Source organism: Epinephelus fuscoguttatus, linkage group LG18, assembly GCF_011397635.1.
Source record: "Epinephelus fuscoguttatus linkage group LG18, E.fuscoguttatus.final_Chr_v1".
Lineage (NCBI taxonomy): Eukaryota > Metazoa > Chordata > Actinopteri > Perciformes > Serranidae > Epinephelus > Epinephelus fuscoguttatus.
In genome coordinates, this window is record NC_064769.1 from 21,469,389 (window position 1) to 21,486,559 (window position 17,171).

Sequence of the window (17,171 nt, forward strand, 5' to 3'; positions counted from 1 at the left end):
CTTCTAACAGATTTTTAGTGGTGCACAATGTTACAATGCTACCACAATATATATCTAACAAATTACTCTGACTCTAATCCCGAGAAGCTAGACACAGCCTAAAAAAGGGGAATGCAATTTAATTCCTTGATCATTTAACATTACAAGCAAACATGTCCAAGAGTGAAAGTGACAGCATGTATAAAATATATCCCGTCTATTTGTGCCTGCATTCTGTGTACACTCTGTGTGTACTGTGGGGATCAGCGTGTTTTGTATTCCTGTTGCCGTGACTTGTTCATGAGGAAACATGACACTGAGGTAGTGACGGGAGCATTAATCACACATGACTCATACATACTAAAACACCTCTCAACTTCTCACTTGACGACATTGCTGTCGCTTGCCTCCTTATGCCAGCACTCGCGACGCTTCCCTCTACACTTACACATGAACTTAAAACACACGCAGGCAGCAGTGAGAGCTGCCAAAATCAAGCAGAAACACTCATAAAGCGTTGGAAGCTTGTCCAAATAGCTTATTTTCTGACATTGGAGAGGAGTGCGCAATAAAAACAGAGCTTTCTTGGATTTCATTTGGCAGACTGTGACTGGAGTTTTGATGCTAGGATGAAACTATGTGTGTGAGCAGTGTGCTTGCAACAAGTGTGTGACAGAAAACAAAAGACGGAAACTACGAAGCAGCAGTATGTTACTGTTTGCATGCACCTGTGTATGTGTTTGTCTCTAACCTCTATCTGTGTGGGTAAATTGTGACAGACAGTGTCCAGCAGTGTCTGTGTGGGTTTGTCTCTGCACATCAGCACCAGCTCCAGGTCCATGTCGCCTTTGATCAGGAGGCCTTTGGCCACCAGGCCGATCCTCATCACTCCACACAGCACGCCACCGCTGCTGGGCTCTCTGTTTTGTAAAGAAAAATAAACAACAGGTAACATTTTTATTGTGTGTGGTTTTTAACTGTGAGGACATACAGGGGGAAAAAAATTAAAGTTACTGCATCTAGTTTCTCAATAAAATCTATACCTGTGCAGGGAACTAAATACTACTGAAATATAAAAGGACAATAACAGTTTTGCCAAACATAATGCCATGACTTCAAACAAGGAATATTTTAACATGCATCAACATTTTATGTGCTCCTTGGTAAATAGCGGTACGATTAAAAGATTAAAATACAAGGCGCCAGTTAAGATGGCAAAATAAGATCCGACAAGGTAATTCAAGACGTTAATGAGAAGTAGTGAACCCTTAATATAAAGATTCATGAAGATAGCCAACCATGGAGACTGTGCCCAGAGATTGTCAGGTGGTTAAGTTAATTTCCTCCAGAGCTGCACATGCTCCTGCTGTTCATGTAGCTCTCTGCCAGAAAGCCAGTATTTTACCAATATGTTGAACTATTCTGTGGACATTTTTGAACAGACAAAACAAGCCAGAGAATGCCACCTTCTACGTCATGTCGTTTGTGACATCTTCTAGACAACAGGTTTCTACCATTTTGACCCCATTAAAGTGTTTTTTTGGGAGAGTTTTTCCTTATCCGCCGAGAGGGTCCAAGGACAGAGGGATGCGTATGCTGTAAAGCCCTCTGACGCAAATTGTGATTTGTGATATTGGGCTTTATAAAGAAAATTGAACTGAACTCAAGTGAACTGAAAACTTAATTACAAAATCATTGCTTTCAGTTCTACTACTTTGGTTGGACATTATATTGAAATAATTCCTATTAAAGATATTCCTGTCATTTTTACAACTGTTTATGCCACTGCCAAAAGTGCAGCTGCAGGCTACCGGTATGTTACAGTGTGTCATCTTACAGTGTTGTTTTATTTTCTCCATACTTGCACAATTAGGAGGGGTACAGTGAAAAAAAAAGGAGAGAATTGCTGCGCCAGAATCTTATAATGGTAAGGAAAAACCCTGGCATCATGTTGGCTAAAATGTTGGTGACATTCTTATGTAAGCAAACACGCATGTAAAGACAACGGGCAACATCCAGGTTAGCAAGATGATCATTGCCATGCCCATATATCGTACAATAAGTCGATAATTATCGTGACAGGCCTAGCTCTACCCACCTATAGCTGTCACTGGAATCCTCAGTTTCATTGCTGGGGTCATCACCAGGATCATCCTCCTCTGTGCTGTCTGCTGGTTGGCTGTCGACCTGGCTGTTGACATCGCTGCTGCTCTGATCCAGCCAATCTGAGACGTGTTTGAGGGCGCACTCGACAGTGGACACCAGTGTCTGAACCGCTTCCAGCTCATTAGAGGAGGGGTAGATGGTGGAGTGTTTCGCCATGACGTGGCGGTCATCATTACTGAAGGAACGGAAGGACCTCTGAAAGGGAAAGATTAATGAGGTGTTAGTTATTACGTTGAGTAAACTCTGATTAAAACTGACTAAAAACAGATATGCACCCATACCCTTACACACAAACACACACAGCAAAGGCACCACTGGAGAGAGGTTTTCAACAACAGATTGAGCTTTAATCCATCAAATCGAGCTTTGGTCTCCCTGTTGGGGCCCGACGACTCTCCATCACACACGCAAATTAAAAAAACACACACACAAATGCTTGCACCACAACCGAAGAGCAAAAAGCAAATTCAAGACACACACCAAGCGTGAGTACAAATAGCTTTCTGTGTGTTGCCTTCATGCAGACTGCACACATAGTATCTCTTTTATGGGAAAAATCAATTCTTAACTCAGTGACAGCTTCCATTTAATGGCAGTGACCCCGACACGCATGCATGCACACATGCACATATACACGCAGCTGTCAGAAATTCATCTGACCACCGTCCTCATATCCTGTCCTGATTCAATCAGACACTCTGGCCCTGGTAATTTCTGTCAGCTCTTTGGTGTTTCTCATTTGCTCCTCCTTACTCTCGGGGAGGTAAGGTGGGAGGCACCAGACAGAGGAGAGTAAACGACGGAAAATAGGGGCAGCATGACACAGAAGCTAAGCAGGAAGAGAATAGAGGAGGACAGCAGAGGAGGGCTGTGGGAGGGGTGCAGAATCTGTTCAAAGAAAAAAAAAGAAGGACAAAACGTTTGAGGCAGGGGAGGCTGAATCCAAAGATGGATGGAAAAGTAAAGAGATGAAGGAGAGGAGCAGGTGCAACTCCGGCTTTTGTGATTCGCACTGTGCAATTAACGCCACCCAGATGGGTCCCTGTGCATTTATATGAAAACACGTTGTAAATTACATGTCAGCTGTTTACATCTTTCTCACATGTCACAGCTTTTTCAGTGGGTGGGAGATTATTTAAACATCTGATCATTAGATATTAACTAATGCAATTTAATGTAATGTGAAACTGATGCAATGAGGGAACTTATGTGGCAATGTAGAGAACAGATGAGGGGATAACCCTCCGCGAGCATAATTACATTGAGAGTGCATTTTAATCTATTATCAAAACATTTGCAGCAATACACATCACGCAAATTCTCTGGGGCAACTGTTAATTAATAAGAGAAATACCCGTAAAACAGATGACAAATATACAACAATGCTTGTCATAACATATTTCATATTAATTCATCAGTGCTTTATAGTTGGCAGCAACACCACTTCTGTTGTATTCTTCATTTTAATTCTATCTGCAGTACTTTTCCGTTATCATACAAATTAAAACAACATCACTGTAGTTCAGTTTTGCTTTGTCTTGCCTTGTATCTCTATCTTCACGTTCTCTGTGTCTCTATTTTCCACTGCATCTTCATTTTCCTCACAATAAAAAGATATCTGAGAGGAACAACAAGGATTACACGGTATTGTTTGCATCATCACTCGGTAACCTGAATCTGAAGGATGGGGTTCATTTCTAATCATTAGAGGGTATCGCATTGTGCTGGGGAGCCTGAGGTGCATAACCCAGTTCAACATGAGGAGGCTGCTCTCAACAAGCTGCTTATCTCCAAGACCCACATTTCCCCTTTATTCACTACACACATCCACTCAGAGAGAACCACACACCAGGCACGCACTCCACACACACTCACACACACAGGATGACCTTTTCGTTGTAGTATGGACAGCGTAGCTTGGGTGCTACTATCAATCTACTTGAAATCCAAGGACCAACTGCACGCGCACACACACACACACACTACATCCCATTCCTAATTGAACTGGTGACATTCTCTTTCACCAGAGTGAGTGAGATAAAGCTATTAACAGAATGGAGGACAAGCACCGCACAATAACTGCAGCCTCACAGCATGTGTAGCTCAGTATGTAGAGTGTGGCACAAATATCTGGCAGGGGTTAGACTCTAGACTCTGCCGACTGATTCCCCCAACACTTTGGCACTGGAGTGATGTAAAGTGAATTATGATACCTTGAAAGATGATGCCAATACAGAAATATCTTCATCATCGTGTCTTATTTCGATCACAAGGACATGACATTTTCAGGCGATCAATACTTTAAAATGCTGTTTTCAATAGATATTCATCAGTGTTATGAGGCATGTGTGAAACAAATATTACACCCCCTCCCTTTAAAGGGACAACATATGCAGTTTATCTTGTGTTGGCACAGCGTAACGATCAGTTGATGACAGAAAATAAACAGTTTTTATTCATCAATGCATAAGTTAAATATTAAGATTTCTTGCTTTTGCCTGTTTTATATAATTAAAAATATATAATCTTTAGGTTTTGGACTCTTAGTTGAACAAAACAAAACTGTTGATGCATTTTATACTAATTTGGGACTAATTTAAAATAAAAAAGTTGGAATAATAGACTGAATTAACTGTTACTGAACACTGGAAATCACTGCACTAATGCCTTATTGAGCCCTGAGTAATGCTGCATTCACATGGAATCAGGCAGACGGTAGATCACAGATGGACAACACCTTCTGGGCGGCACGGGAAAAACAAACAAACAGTCCGAGGGAATGGCTGGACGGCAAAACTAAACACACAGGATGATGTGCTGCGATGGGGATGTCGTATTGTTCACAAAATGGAATAAAAAACATCTGGTTGAAATTCCAACACCATGGATGGCAAAAAGTGAAAATATTTCATCTTAAGACCTATATTCTTTGCCGCCTCATCTCATTTTACCGTCCTGCTCTTGTCCGCTAAAATAATATCCACTTTGCCTTCTTCCTGATTCCATGTGAATGCAGTATAATTTCCACTGTCTCCACTTCATGTTTTACCTCTTTATGGAGAAAATGCTATGTTTTGGCCTGAAGCCAAAAGTACTGTAGAAAAAAAGGTGATAACTGTGGATGCGTGTGTGTACCTACATGCACGTGTACAACCCTGTGTGTATCTTTACACTTGTGTGTCTTCACAGAGCAGTGTTTAACAGACCAACAGATTCTCAGTCGCAGATTTTATGAGCTGTTGCTAATGTGAGCTTCTGCGGCCATAAACCACATTGCAAAGAGAGTGTCCGTGTATCCGTGTGTGTGTGTGTGTGTGTGTGTGTGTGTGTGTGTGTGTGTGTGTGTATGTCAGTACTACTTGACCATGGGGGAGTTGTTGCCCAGCCGCTCTGATCACCATGTAAATCAGAGCAGTTAAGGAGGACTCACTGACAGGAATCGACCCCCTAGGCCAGTGTGTGCCCAGATAATGTTGCAGACATTTAGACAAGTGACACGATAAGTAAGCTACTGCAGCCACGATGGGAAGCGATGCAGGATTTCGCAGTTTCACACTAATTTTGAGAGAAAACAGCTGTAACATCTCCGAGAAAAAACACTCTGAAAAGTGCTCTCTAGTAAAACAACACAAGCTGCTGTCATGCCCTCTTCAAAACCTGATTACAAAGATGCACACTCCATCTGTTAAAGACAACATCATGGCTGTCCTTGAATCCACCTCAACCGGCATGTAACCTTGAGGTCAGCTGCACATTATGTTCTCCTCTCCATATGTGTTAGCGTATAAGCAAAGGCAAAATAAATCACAGATCTCTATCCAGATGCCTGATACAACCCCCTGTGTCACTGACTAACAAAATAAGCCTGTGTCTAATTTCAGCACATTGACCCAAAGCTGATCCATGGAAGTCAAAATTAAGTTCAGGTGTCTTAGGGCCAAAGATAATGCTGCTACGTCTCAAAATTAATGTATTATGCAAAATTAAGTTTGGATATTATAGCCTAATGACTGTAGCAAATTAAACACGGCATTAACTCAGCGATAAAGTCGAGCACAATAAAGGGCAAGAAACATAAGCAGATTAGACGATCAGACAGGTTATAAACAAGCCAAGAGTTTTGCAAACAGGGAAAGAATCCAAGCACAATGAGGAAGGAAAGATTAGATTAAAAAGTCTTTATTATAATGGCCAACTCATCATCTATAATAAAGGCTTTTTAATCTAATCTTTCCTTCCTCATTCTCATTTTTGTTTTGGAGTGTCTGGATTCTTTTCCTGTTTGGAGCATTTTGGATTTACCTCCTTTTTTCCCAAGAGCACCCGATACATTTTTTGATCTACACTCTACAACACAGAGCAACCAGTTATCTGTTTTTCTAAGCCAAGAGTTTTGCCATATTCTCTGAACCAGGGCTGCAACTAACAATTGTTTTTACTGCTGATTAATCTGTTGATTATTTTCTTGATTAATCAATAAATTGTTTGCAAAGAGTTACAAGCCAGAGTCGAACCTGTGACTGCTACAGCGAGGCATCGCCTCTATACATGGGGCGCCGGCACTATCCACTGCGCTACCGATGCCCCGGAACACAGAGAATTTTGATATATTTTTCCTTTAAAGAATACTTAATCTGATTAATGGATTATTAAAGTAGTTTGTGTTTAATTTAATAGTTGACAAGTAATCAATTAATCATTTGTTTGGAGCTGAAACTGTAAGACTGCACAAAAAATGTAAAAAAAATACTCTTAAACTGCTTATCTTGGAGGTTTGTTTAAAAGTTTTCTGATCATCTCACGGCTCATGTTTCCAAATATCAGCAACTAACTTGTAGAGTGCAATGCCATTATTAAATGATGGCCAAAAGTATACAAATACCACAACACCAGAATTATCCTCTTACATGTCCAAGGATAAAATGTTGTTACACCACCTCACAACCCACAGGACTCAAAATATCTGAAAGTAACGTGTTGGTGCCCGACACCAAGGGACACCCTCCAGAGGTCCTGTGTCCATGCCTTGACAGGTCAGAGCCAAGTCCGGTCCAAGGAGCACCCACTGTGGATTGGGAGTACCTCCGCGGTACCAGAACGTCCCTCAAACGTTTGATCAGATCAGGACCTGAGGTATCTGGAGGCCAGGTCAACACCTTGATCCCTTTGTCCATTTCGTGGGTCATTTTTGAGCAGTTTTTGGGGTGTGGCATGTTGCATTGTCCTGCTGGGGGGCCACTGCCAGTGATAAGTGCCGTTGCTATAAGGAGGTTTATTGTGTCTGCAACAGTGTTCAGGTGGATGGAGCACGTCAAGTAGCATCCACATGAATGCCAGGACCTACGGTTTCCCAGCAGAACAATGCACTGTAAGAAGACGATCAATGTATTCACTTCACCTGCCAGTGGTTTTAATGTTTTGGCTGATTGGTGTATTATAGCTCACAGTGGAATGAAAAGCTGGACACAGACCCACGTTTTGGCATGGCAGCAAAGAGGCCAGAGCAACATCTAGCTCCAAAGCAAATTATTTCACCAAACCTGAGATATCCAAAACAAACAACTCATTGTAACATTGTGAAGAGCAAAGTATGAATAATACAGAACCTGTAAAACTGTCTGGGGAAAGCAAAAATCTGTTGGCTGTGATTCTTCCCCTCAAGGAATCAGAAACAGACATACAGTCACACAACAGTTAAATCCCAGTTGTCTGGAAGCCACCAGCACACACCATGACTGCGTGTGTGTGTGTGTACCTTTGTATGCCATTGTTGCATAGTGCTTTTAGACCACACACTTACCAATTACACTCCATTTCATGCTCCAGTGAGGCCGACCGGCTGGCAGGACCATGTTACATAACCACATTACACAGCATTTACAACCTGCTGTGTGTTAAACCTATGTGCACACACACCAGCATGAGAAACCCTCCAACATATCATGGCAAAAATCCAACACATTCGTCACTTCATGTGAAAAAAAACATCCATACATCCATATATATTAATTATACATGGTGTCCTACACACACTTTTCTCCCACCTCTTCCATCACTTCCATCCATCATCCCACCAATCTGCAGTAAAAGCATTTCAGTTCAAGGTATTGTAGTTAGACACGCACCCTGTCAGTAGCAGCTACTTCACTTCAGAAGCAGCAGAATTCAATGACTCTCCTCTCTATCATCTCTTCCTGTCTCATCCTGTCTCTCTGTGGCCATCTGCTATAAATTACATGACCCAATGCCAAGGACAAGACTCACTGGAACAATATCAGCTGCGACTGGAGTCCCTATACCCGTGCCATTTTTTTTTCTTTCTACAAAAATCTATCAATTATTTTTAGAGCACCGTTTAGGAACTGCACTGTATGTGTGTGTGAGTGTGTGTGTGTGTGCTTACGCAGAGTGCCTGAGGTGTCTGCGTGCTCTTATTTTTAATAAGTCATGTGCCTAAAGTGCATGCCGAGTCCTTGGATGACAGCACACACTATGAGGCATTGTGAAAAGAGACTGAGAGAGGGATGACAGAGAAGTGGAGAAAGCCTCCGAAAGTAAACAAACATCCAACACTGAGAGATCGAAAACAAACTGGATTTTAATATTTTTAGCCAGCTGCAGAAACAAACATTTGTTTGTACTTGAAGCTGACAACACAGGCCAAAGCATCCTCGTAGTAAAACTACTCTGAAACCCAGAAAAACAAATCACCGCCACCCATAAATACCACACAAAATCTATTTCAGAAGTGGTGTTTGAGAAGATGTCACACCTCTTTAGCCCAACATGAAACCAAGTAAAGTTGAAGGAGAAAAGAAAACTCAAAAACTTCAAAAAAACCATCACAAAATAGGCTCAGAGTGATGGAACAACCATCACACACACACACACACACACACACACAAATAAAAAAACTCAGTGCCGTCTCTGTAACATCCAGCAGCCTAGGGGAGATTGCATTAAAAATTCATCCTGTGATTTATCTGCACTCTGCTTGGCAAGCCGGCCCGACACACTCCGCTATCCGGTTTTATTGTGCTCGCTCGCTCTCTCTCTCTCCCTCTCCCTCTCTTTGTGTCTTTCAAATTACCACGAGTGCAGTCACACACGTGCACATGATAGCGGCGTACACATCAAAATATATATGAAAAATCATCCAGCAACAAAACAACAAACAGGCTGTCCACGTTAAGCCGGACCTCTCAACTGTCCTGATAAACATTTGACTAAAAAGGTTAAATTGAGAACTATAAAAACATGATACAGCGTGATATATAGAACATGCCATCATGTCTGCAAAATTCCCAGCCTGTCACAAAGGGATGAAACAATAACCACTTTCATGACAAACTGTGATAAAATTCCTCAGGGTTAGCCTTAACACTTCAAATTTTATTTATCATGAAAACTGTGTAAATTTGTTTACCACGCTTTGAAAAACTTGTGGTAAACACTGTCCAGCATCAACCGAAAGCAGCAAAATTTTCCCAGACACAGGCACAGCATGCAATGTGGGTTTGTTTAGCTATTTCCTTATGTACAGAGTGGGCGCGCAACCGATAAACCCAGAAACGCTACTGGTCCCGTGTGAGCATTTTAAAGAAGGCCAAGGTTCCCACACATTTTTACCTGCAAATTTTTTAAACTTTTTCATTAAATTTTACCCCACTACCATGACCTTATTTAAGTACTTTAAAATAGGTGTGCCTAGGGCACCCAGTAGATCACCTGGTAGACCAGGCACCCCATGTACAAAGGCTATGTCTTTGCTGCAGCAGCTATGGGTTTGGTTCCTATCTATGGCCCTTTGCTGCATGTCCTCTCCTTTCTCTCTCCCCCTTTCACTCTGAGACTATCCTATCAATCAATGCCAAAAAAAAAAAAAATTAAAATGGGCCTTTACAGTGATAAAGCAATACATTATTGAACACACTTTCCAGGCATTTGCGTATAAGCAAACTGCTAATGCTTGCTAACTTTACTTGCTCTGAAGACATTCCCGCCACTAACTAGCTTCATATGCCCATTGCCAACAGACAAGACCAGCTCATACTGTCCCTTCACAAAACGTGAAAGACACGCCTCTGTATATTACATAGATGTCAGTGCAGTTTAACATGTGATTTGACTGTACTGCAGCAGCCCCCCACTCAAGCTAACATAAGCTAACCATCAGTAGTAACTGTCACCAGCATCATTTTGGGGCTTACTACACTGACAGTGAACATTCATGCATCTTATGTGCCTCAGTACCTGGTTAGCAGTACCTGCTATACAACAGCTGCTCTGCATTTTCCTGTTTTTCCTGATGTGACAGCATGTCTCTTTCCCTCAAAAGGGGCCACAACCTTAGCATGCTGATCAGGTCTATGTGTGTCACGTGATACTTGTGACATTTCAACAGTCATGCAGTGCAGCACTAGATTTTAAATTAGCAATACGTAGAAGTACGTACTTCATGTAATGTCAGATATGTTTGGGGATTTTTAAAGAAACAAAATTAAAACAATAGCCGAAACATTCTGTCAATTCCAAAGCATTTCCAGGCCTGTAAATTATTTTTTTCTAGTTTCATAACGTTTCCTGGAACTACACGGCTAAGGGAACCCTGGCAGGCTAACTTTAAGTTGATGCACATTTATATGGTTTTCATATATTCACATATGATGTTGGCTATGTTATTGTTTCATATTCTCAATACAAAACTTGCTGAAATGATTTCAGTGTGTGTATCAGTATCATCAATGCCATAATAATGCTGATAACCATGATCATTTGGGTCACTATAATATGAAATTTTCATACCCTCTCATCTCTACTGCCATGTTTCAGCAAGGATGACAGTCTGCTGTCATCAATCAGCCTCCCCAAACTACACTACCCAGACTACTTTGCACTAAAGGAAGAGATTTCTTCATCTGTACCCTTTGCTCCTTTTAATGTGTCAGCATGGTTTCAAAGGTTTATGGTCTGCTGCCTATTAATAATTATGACCAGATTGCTAAAAGCAGATGAGTGGACATTACACTGTTTCTGAGAAAGCATTACAGTACTGAGTATGGCCATGTCTACGTGAGGGAAACACCAGAATAAAATAAATACTAAATGATGTCATAGGGAAGAACAGGCAAATGTTCCAATGAAATACGTTTCGCTGTTTCGACAAAAGCTATTAAAACCTCACTGGTTTTTACTTTTTAAGGTAATTCTGGTTTTGCCTTTTACTCATTACATCAAAGATGCTGTAAAGAAGGAAGTATTTTGCAATACAGGACAAGAAGCAGAACTGAAACCACAAAATTGTTAAATCTTTCCGCTCAGCAACGGCAGATGTGATGTGTGCTCCACAAACTGAGCAGCAAACTAAGGGTGACGTGTACCAGGGCCGAGCTACGCAACATGCCAGACAGACACAAAATAATCAAGCTAAAATGTGTGTATGCGTGTGTGTGTGTAGGGAGGGAGGAAATCAAGACGCAGAGAAGCACATTGGGCATGTGTATTCATTAAATGCAGAAAGCTCAGAGGAAAGTCGATAAAGAAGCTGTTTGGTGTACTGTGCGGATTGCGCGGTGACACCCTTGCCAAGGTCACCCACTGTATTTGCTGCATCACCATAACTCAAGACTAATCACGGTACTGTGTTTGCACGCTGCGCGCACGCACGCACGCATGCACGCACGCACACACACAGGCATGCACTAGTCTCATTATCCTTGGTTATTTATGAGCTCAACCACATGCCCTCTTCTGCAGTGTCCAACCTCAGCACCTTCAGCAACATCTTATTTTCTCTCAATCATTCATTTTTCTCCCCTCCATTCTTCCACCCTTCCGTACAAACCACTCTTCCACTCTCTTCCTTTTTCCCCCACTCATTTTTCCTCTTTCCTCCCCTTGTTCTAGTTTTTTAATAATTCATCTTCTGCTCTGCTCCCCCCTCGGGGAAAAGCTCCAACTGTCACAGGCCAAGACCATTAATCAATCCCTCGTCTCTCTCCCTCTCTACCTCCACCTCTCTCGGCTCTTAACCTCCCTTCTCTTCCCCCATTTCTCCACTCCACACTTCTCTTGCTCTCCGTATCCTTTGCGCTTTTCATCTGTCATGTTTCTGCCCATCATTTATGTTTTTATGGTCTTATCTGCCCCCGCTTGTCACTCTCCTCCTCCGCTGCGCTCTTTGATCTTTCAAGACGCCCTCTCCTCCTCTTAAACAGCACACTGGTTCTTTTTCCGCATCCTCTTCCTCCCGTAACACGCCTCTCTCATGCTGTTACGCAGGGAGCAAACCCCATTTCAACACTCATTCATTATTTGTGATTGTGCGCTGGTAGAAAACTGTAGACCAATGAATGTGCATCATATGCCTTTCTTGTTTAACGTCAACAAATGAACACAGGGAGAATTTAACACATTAATTCCATGCATAATTACTAGTTAACCAAATATAGGAATAAAAGCATATGGAAGACACCTTTGGATCAAAATCACAAGAAAACATCTACAAAAACATCGTTAACAGCCACCAGTGATTAAATTGTTTCTTCCTTCTTCTGTTTCCTGTAATTGTTCTTCATCTCTGTAACCTCCTCTGTTTCTTTCACTCTTCCGTCTCCTCCTTCTCCCCTTTCCCCACTGTAAACATACAGCCTGTATAGATCCTCCCCGTCTACGCAAAGCTGTACTCTCCTGTCTGCACCAGCTCTTATCAGGTATCTCTCCCTCACACACACACACACACACACTGTTGTCATGTCTAGAACAACTTATCAGATTTAACTCTCACACTTTCCAGTCTGGAGAGTGTTGTCTATTGTGGATAATCCACCATCATCCAAGCCAACACAACCCCAACACAGGCACTCACACACACGTGCGCATGCACTCACACACACGCGCGCCTGCACTCACACACGCGCACACACACACACACACACACACACACACACACACGCCAGCACCTACGGACAGAGAGTGCATTACCATGCCTGCAGGAGGAGTGGTCACACGTTTCCTTCCTTCTGACGCCCCGCTCCTGGAGTTGCTGGGCACGTGGTGGGGGTGCAGAAGCGAGGTTACCGGTCAGGATGTTGCTGTCACGCCGTTTCCGCTCCTCATGTGCTCCTCTGTCACTCTGACCACCGCTTTACGAGAGGTTGTGCTTCTGACAGATGGAGAAACAGAGAGAGAGGAGGAGGGGGGAGAAAGAGGATGAAAGGTTGATCAGTGTCTCAACAAATACAAGAAGCTTCCTCTTTTTCACAATAAACAAAACACAGAAAAGGAAGAGACATAGATTTGATAAATAACTAAATGAATAATAAGACAAAGTACTTAAAAATCAAAAAGCAAAACAGATCAAAGAAAAACACCAGTAGCATCAACCCCCATCACATGTAACCTGCATCTGTCTAATCCTGCAGAACCCAATTCCGCCCGTGTCTTCATTTTCAACATCCAATTCTCTCTCTGTTTCTGTCTCTCAAACACACACAATTTTCCGAGCAAGGGTGAAATCCCTGTCCTTGAGTAGGAGATCTGACAGAATGGCTGATCGACTCGTGTGGAGATAGACATGTGGACACACACACACACACACACACACACACACAAGCACGCACACAGGCCTTCATTCATTTTTCATGAGCTGGCACGGGTCTGAGGGAGGGGGATGTAATACAAACATGTACTTGTTTTCATACACTGGGTTACACACTTAACCCTAACACACCCTCCTCCATTCATACACACACATGCAAACACACAAACGGGTTGACAGACTACATGTAAACTAGTCTCACTGTTCTTCTGGAAAAAGACATACACAACCATAAATTTGTGTCACTTAATTCAAACAGATAATACATGGTGACTTCTAAAATATGGCATGTACAGTCTATATATAGTAAAATGTAGGAGAACACTACCACAGTGAGGTCCGATCGTTGCAATCATGAATGCACAGTGACATTTGCAACCACTTTATGGAAGATGCAATGGCAAAACTGTGAAAAATTATTATGTATTTCTTGAGAACACTGTGTTGTGTGATGAACAGTAGAGGGTCTGAAAAACTCTGAGTTGGACTCCAAATGACAATGTTTAGTGTTTGGTGAGAGCCCGACCACTGTGCTACAGAGTGCTCCTTCAGTACAAATTGTGACAGTAATGGCTGTAACCTTATCTCTTCCTGGCTTTTATTCCTTTCAGTGAACAGAGGTGACAGTGGAGTAATCAGACGGACGTAAAGGCTTTATATAACTCAGAATACACAGCACAAAACAAATGATCCAAGGCCAGTAAACCAATTACTCTACGCTGTTCGATGCCTCTTATCATGAGTTCATGATTTTCTAAACAAAGTAAATTACTTGTAAATCTTGAACTTCAATTAATTAAGTTACTTGTGACTTCTTCCAACTCATCTGATGGCTTCAGAGAGTAAACCAAACATTCAGTGTTGCTATGAAAACACAGACCAGTTTTATCAGCGCGGAGCAAGCCGAGGTGAACAGATACACAACGTTCCTATTCACAACATGAAATGTCAACAGTATCACCACTGACAGTACACAGACGCATCTGGTCACAGTCAGACCACAGCAATGACATTTATAGAGCTGTGCATGTGTTCACACCAGAGTGTATGAGATGATTTCTCAAAGGTCTTCCAGCTTCGGGGGTTGCCTGTTCGAGCGGGTGTGGGGAAAAGGCAGCAGTATTGATTACAATAATGAAAACGGTGACATAAGCAGTATTGCAGTATTATATTTGGCGGTATGGCTCTGTTCCAGGGCCCCTCTGCCTTTCCTCGGACCTACGCAGAAAGCCTCTTCCATGCACCTACGTGGAAAGTGTAAGGCGGAGAGAGCACACCTGTCTGCAGCAGTAGCTCAGTCCATAGTAGGGTTGTCAAAAGTATTGATACTCAAACGCTGTATCCAGACACAATACTAATTTACAAAAGTATGGATACTAACAGTGCACGCCACCTCAGTGCCTGTTGGGTGCGCGCAATGGGTCCGATGGACACGCGCTGTGCAGGCAGCGTCTGGCAGGCACAGAGCCCTTGCTGCAACCCGGCTTGTTGTCGTCACTGTGCATGCATGCACACATTTCTGTTGTAATATGGCCAGCGCGGCTGCAGGAGGATCAGAGCAGCCAGTTTTGGTCAAAAGTGATAAAGGAAAAAGCGCTCTTTGGAAATATTTAGTGAAGTGAACACAGCACGCTGCAGATGGCAGGTACAGCCCCTCCCCTCACTAGCAGCTAAGCAGCTGGTGTCGCTAGCATCAAACTAAAATATAACTTGTAACGTTAATGTGGGAGCTAAGCAGAAAACTTTATCAGTCAGTTTAACAGGACAACACAATTACGTGTGTCTGAAAAGTTATGTTAACTGTAAAATCACAGATTGAAGCTGAAAAAATGTTCTTTGATCACACAGTGAGGTAGAGACAGGAGCATCCTGAGCCTATACTACTCTACTTGATCAGCAACAAAAATATGGTGCCAATTCACCAGAAGCACAGAAAATAAACAGGGCTGTAGATAAATACATTTGTATGGACAGATCTTGTTTCTGGTTGTTATTTATTTTGGGGGGATTTTTTGTTGTTATCACTGATGTTACTGTTCTGATCTTTATTTAAAAAATGACATGCCTCTATTTTTTGCTGCTGTATCGAAAATGGTATCGAATTATTATATTATTAATTATTATTGAATATTTTCCTGGGTATCGATATTGAGTTTGAAATTTTAGTATGACAACATTTTAGTATGTGACAACCCTAGTCCATAGGGACTTGGGTTGGGAACCGGAGGGTCGCCTGTTCAAGTCCCCGTCTGGACCAAAAATATGGAGTGTGGACTGGTAGCTGGAGAGGTGCCAGTTCACCTCCTGGGCACTGCCGAGGTGCCCTTGAGCAAGGCACTGAACTCCCCGACCGCTCGGAGTGCCGAGGCAGCCCCACTCTGACATCTCTCCACTTAGTGCATGTATAGGTCCAGTTCATGCATGTGTGTGTGTTCGGACCTGAGTGTAATTGACAACAGAGTGAAACAGTATTTCAGTATACAGTATATAAAATTAAAATGAAAAAAAAAAAAATTAAATGAGGCAAACCTCTCTGCCCTTCCATGCGCCTATATAGAAAGCCTAAGGCAGAGAGAGCAGTAGCAAAGACCCCCTGAGAACAGAACACACAGATTAAAAAAAAAAAACAACAACAGAACTGTGCCTAATTCGTGTTGGGGGAAAAAATAGCTTAAATGAGATTTAAAAATAAAAACTGAAATGTATGATGACAATAATGTGGTGAGGTAGTGAAAAGATGGGCTGATATTTTGATCTACTTCATTTGTGATGCTGCAGATAGAAAAAGTAATTGCTTTGTACCTTTATTGACGTGAGGTAAAAAATGACTGGCAGTGATGACGTTTTCATCAACTAGATTTGACCAAAAAAAAAAAAAAAAAAAAAAAAAAGGGCTAACACGATATCAGATTGTATCTTTTTTGGTGAATGAATTAAACTTGAGTGTAGGGGGTGGAGTGGGAGAAAAAGTGAGAATGATAAGAAACTGAAATAACTTAAGAGGTGCTGGATTATTTACATGATGTCATCATATATGTACTATTAACATGAATTAAATATTCCATTTTTTAAATACCACAATAATCATCAATACTGGCATGTTGCGACACCCTGACATTAAAGATAAAGGAAATCTGATTTTGATCTCTTTCACTGTGGAGTACACCACAGTACATCTTGAAACAGTTGGACTGCAGCTAACGTTTATTTTCATTATTGTTTAATCGGATGATTATTTTCTCAAGTAATCAACTACATAGAATCCTGGTTTCCCAGAGCCCAATGTCTTGTCCACAAGTCCAAATCTCAAAGATATTCAGTTTACAATGAAATGAAGCAGAGAACAAAAGCAAATGATCCCTTTGGAGAAGCTGGAAGAAGCAAACTGTCTGTCAGTTTTACTGGAAAAATCACTGAAACGATTTCA

The 17,171-nt window shown here is 41.9% G+C and overlaps 1 protein-coding gene across 5 annotated transcripts in view; it reads right to left on the reverse strand.

The window, feature by feature from the left end:
* Positions 1–17,171, reverse strand: part of LOC125905652 (spermatid perinuclear RNA binding protein) — a 108,425-nt gene that overhangs the window by 36,044 nt on the left and 55,210 nt on the right. For all 5 annotated transcript variants that reach the window (XM_049603775.1, XM_049603776.1, XM_049603774.1 and 2 more), the window contains 3 exons: positions 13,129–13,309; positions 2,078–2,340; positions 731–899 (listed from right to left, as the gene is read on the reverse strand). In XM_049603775.1, the coding sequence (XP_049459732.1) occupies positions 731–899; positions 2,078–2,340; positions 13,129–13,131 (435 nt within the window). In that variant the 5' untranslated portion in view covers positions 13,132–13,309. The remainder of the gene's footprint in view (positions 1–730; positions 900–2,077; positions 2,341–13,128; positions 13,310–17,171) is intronic.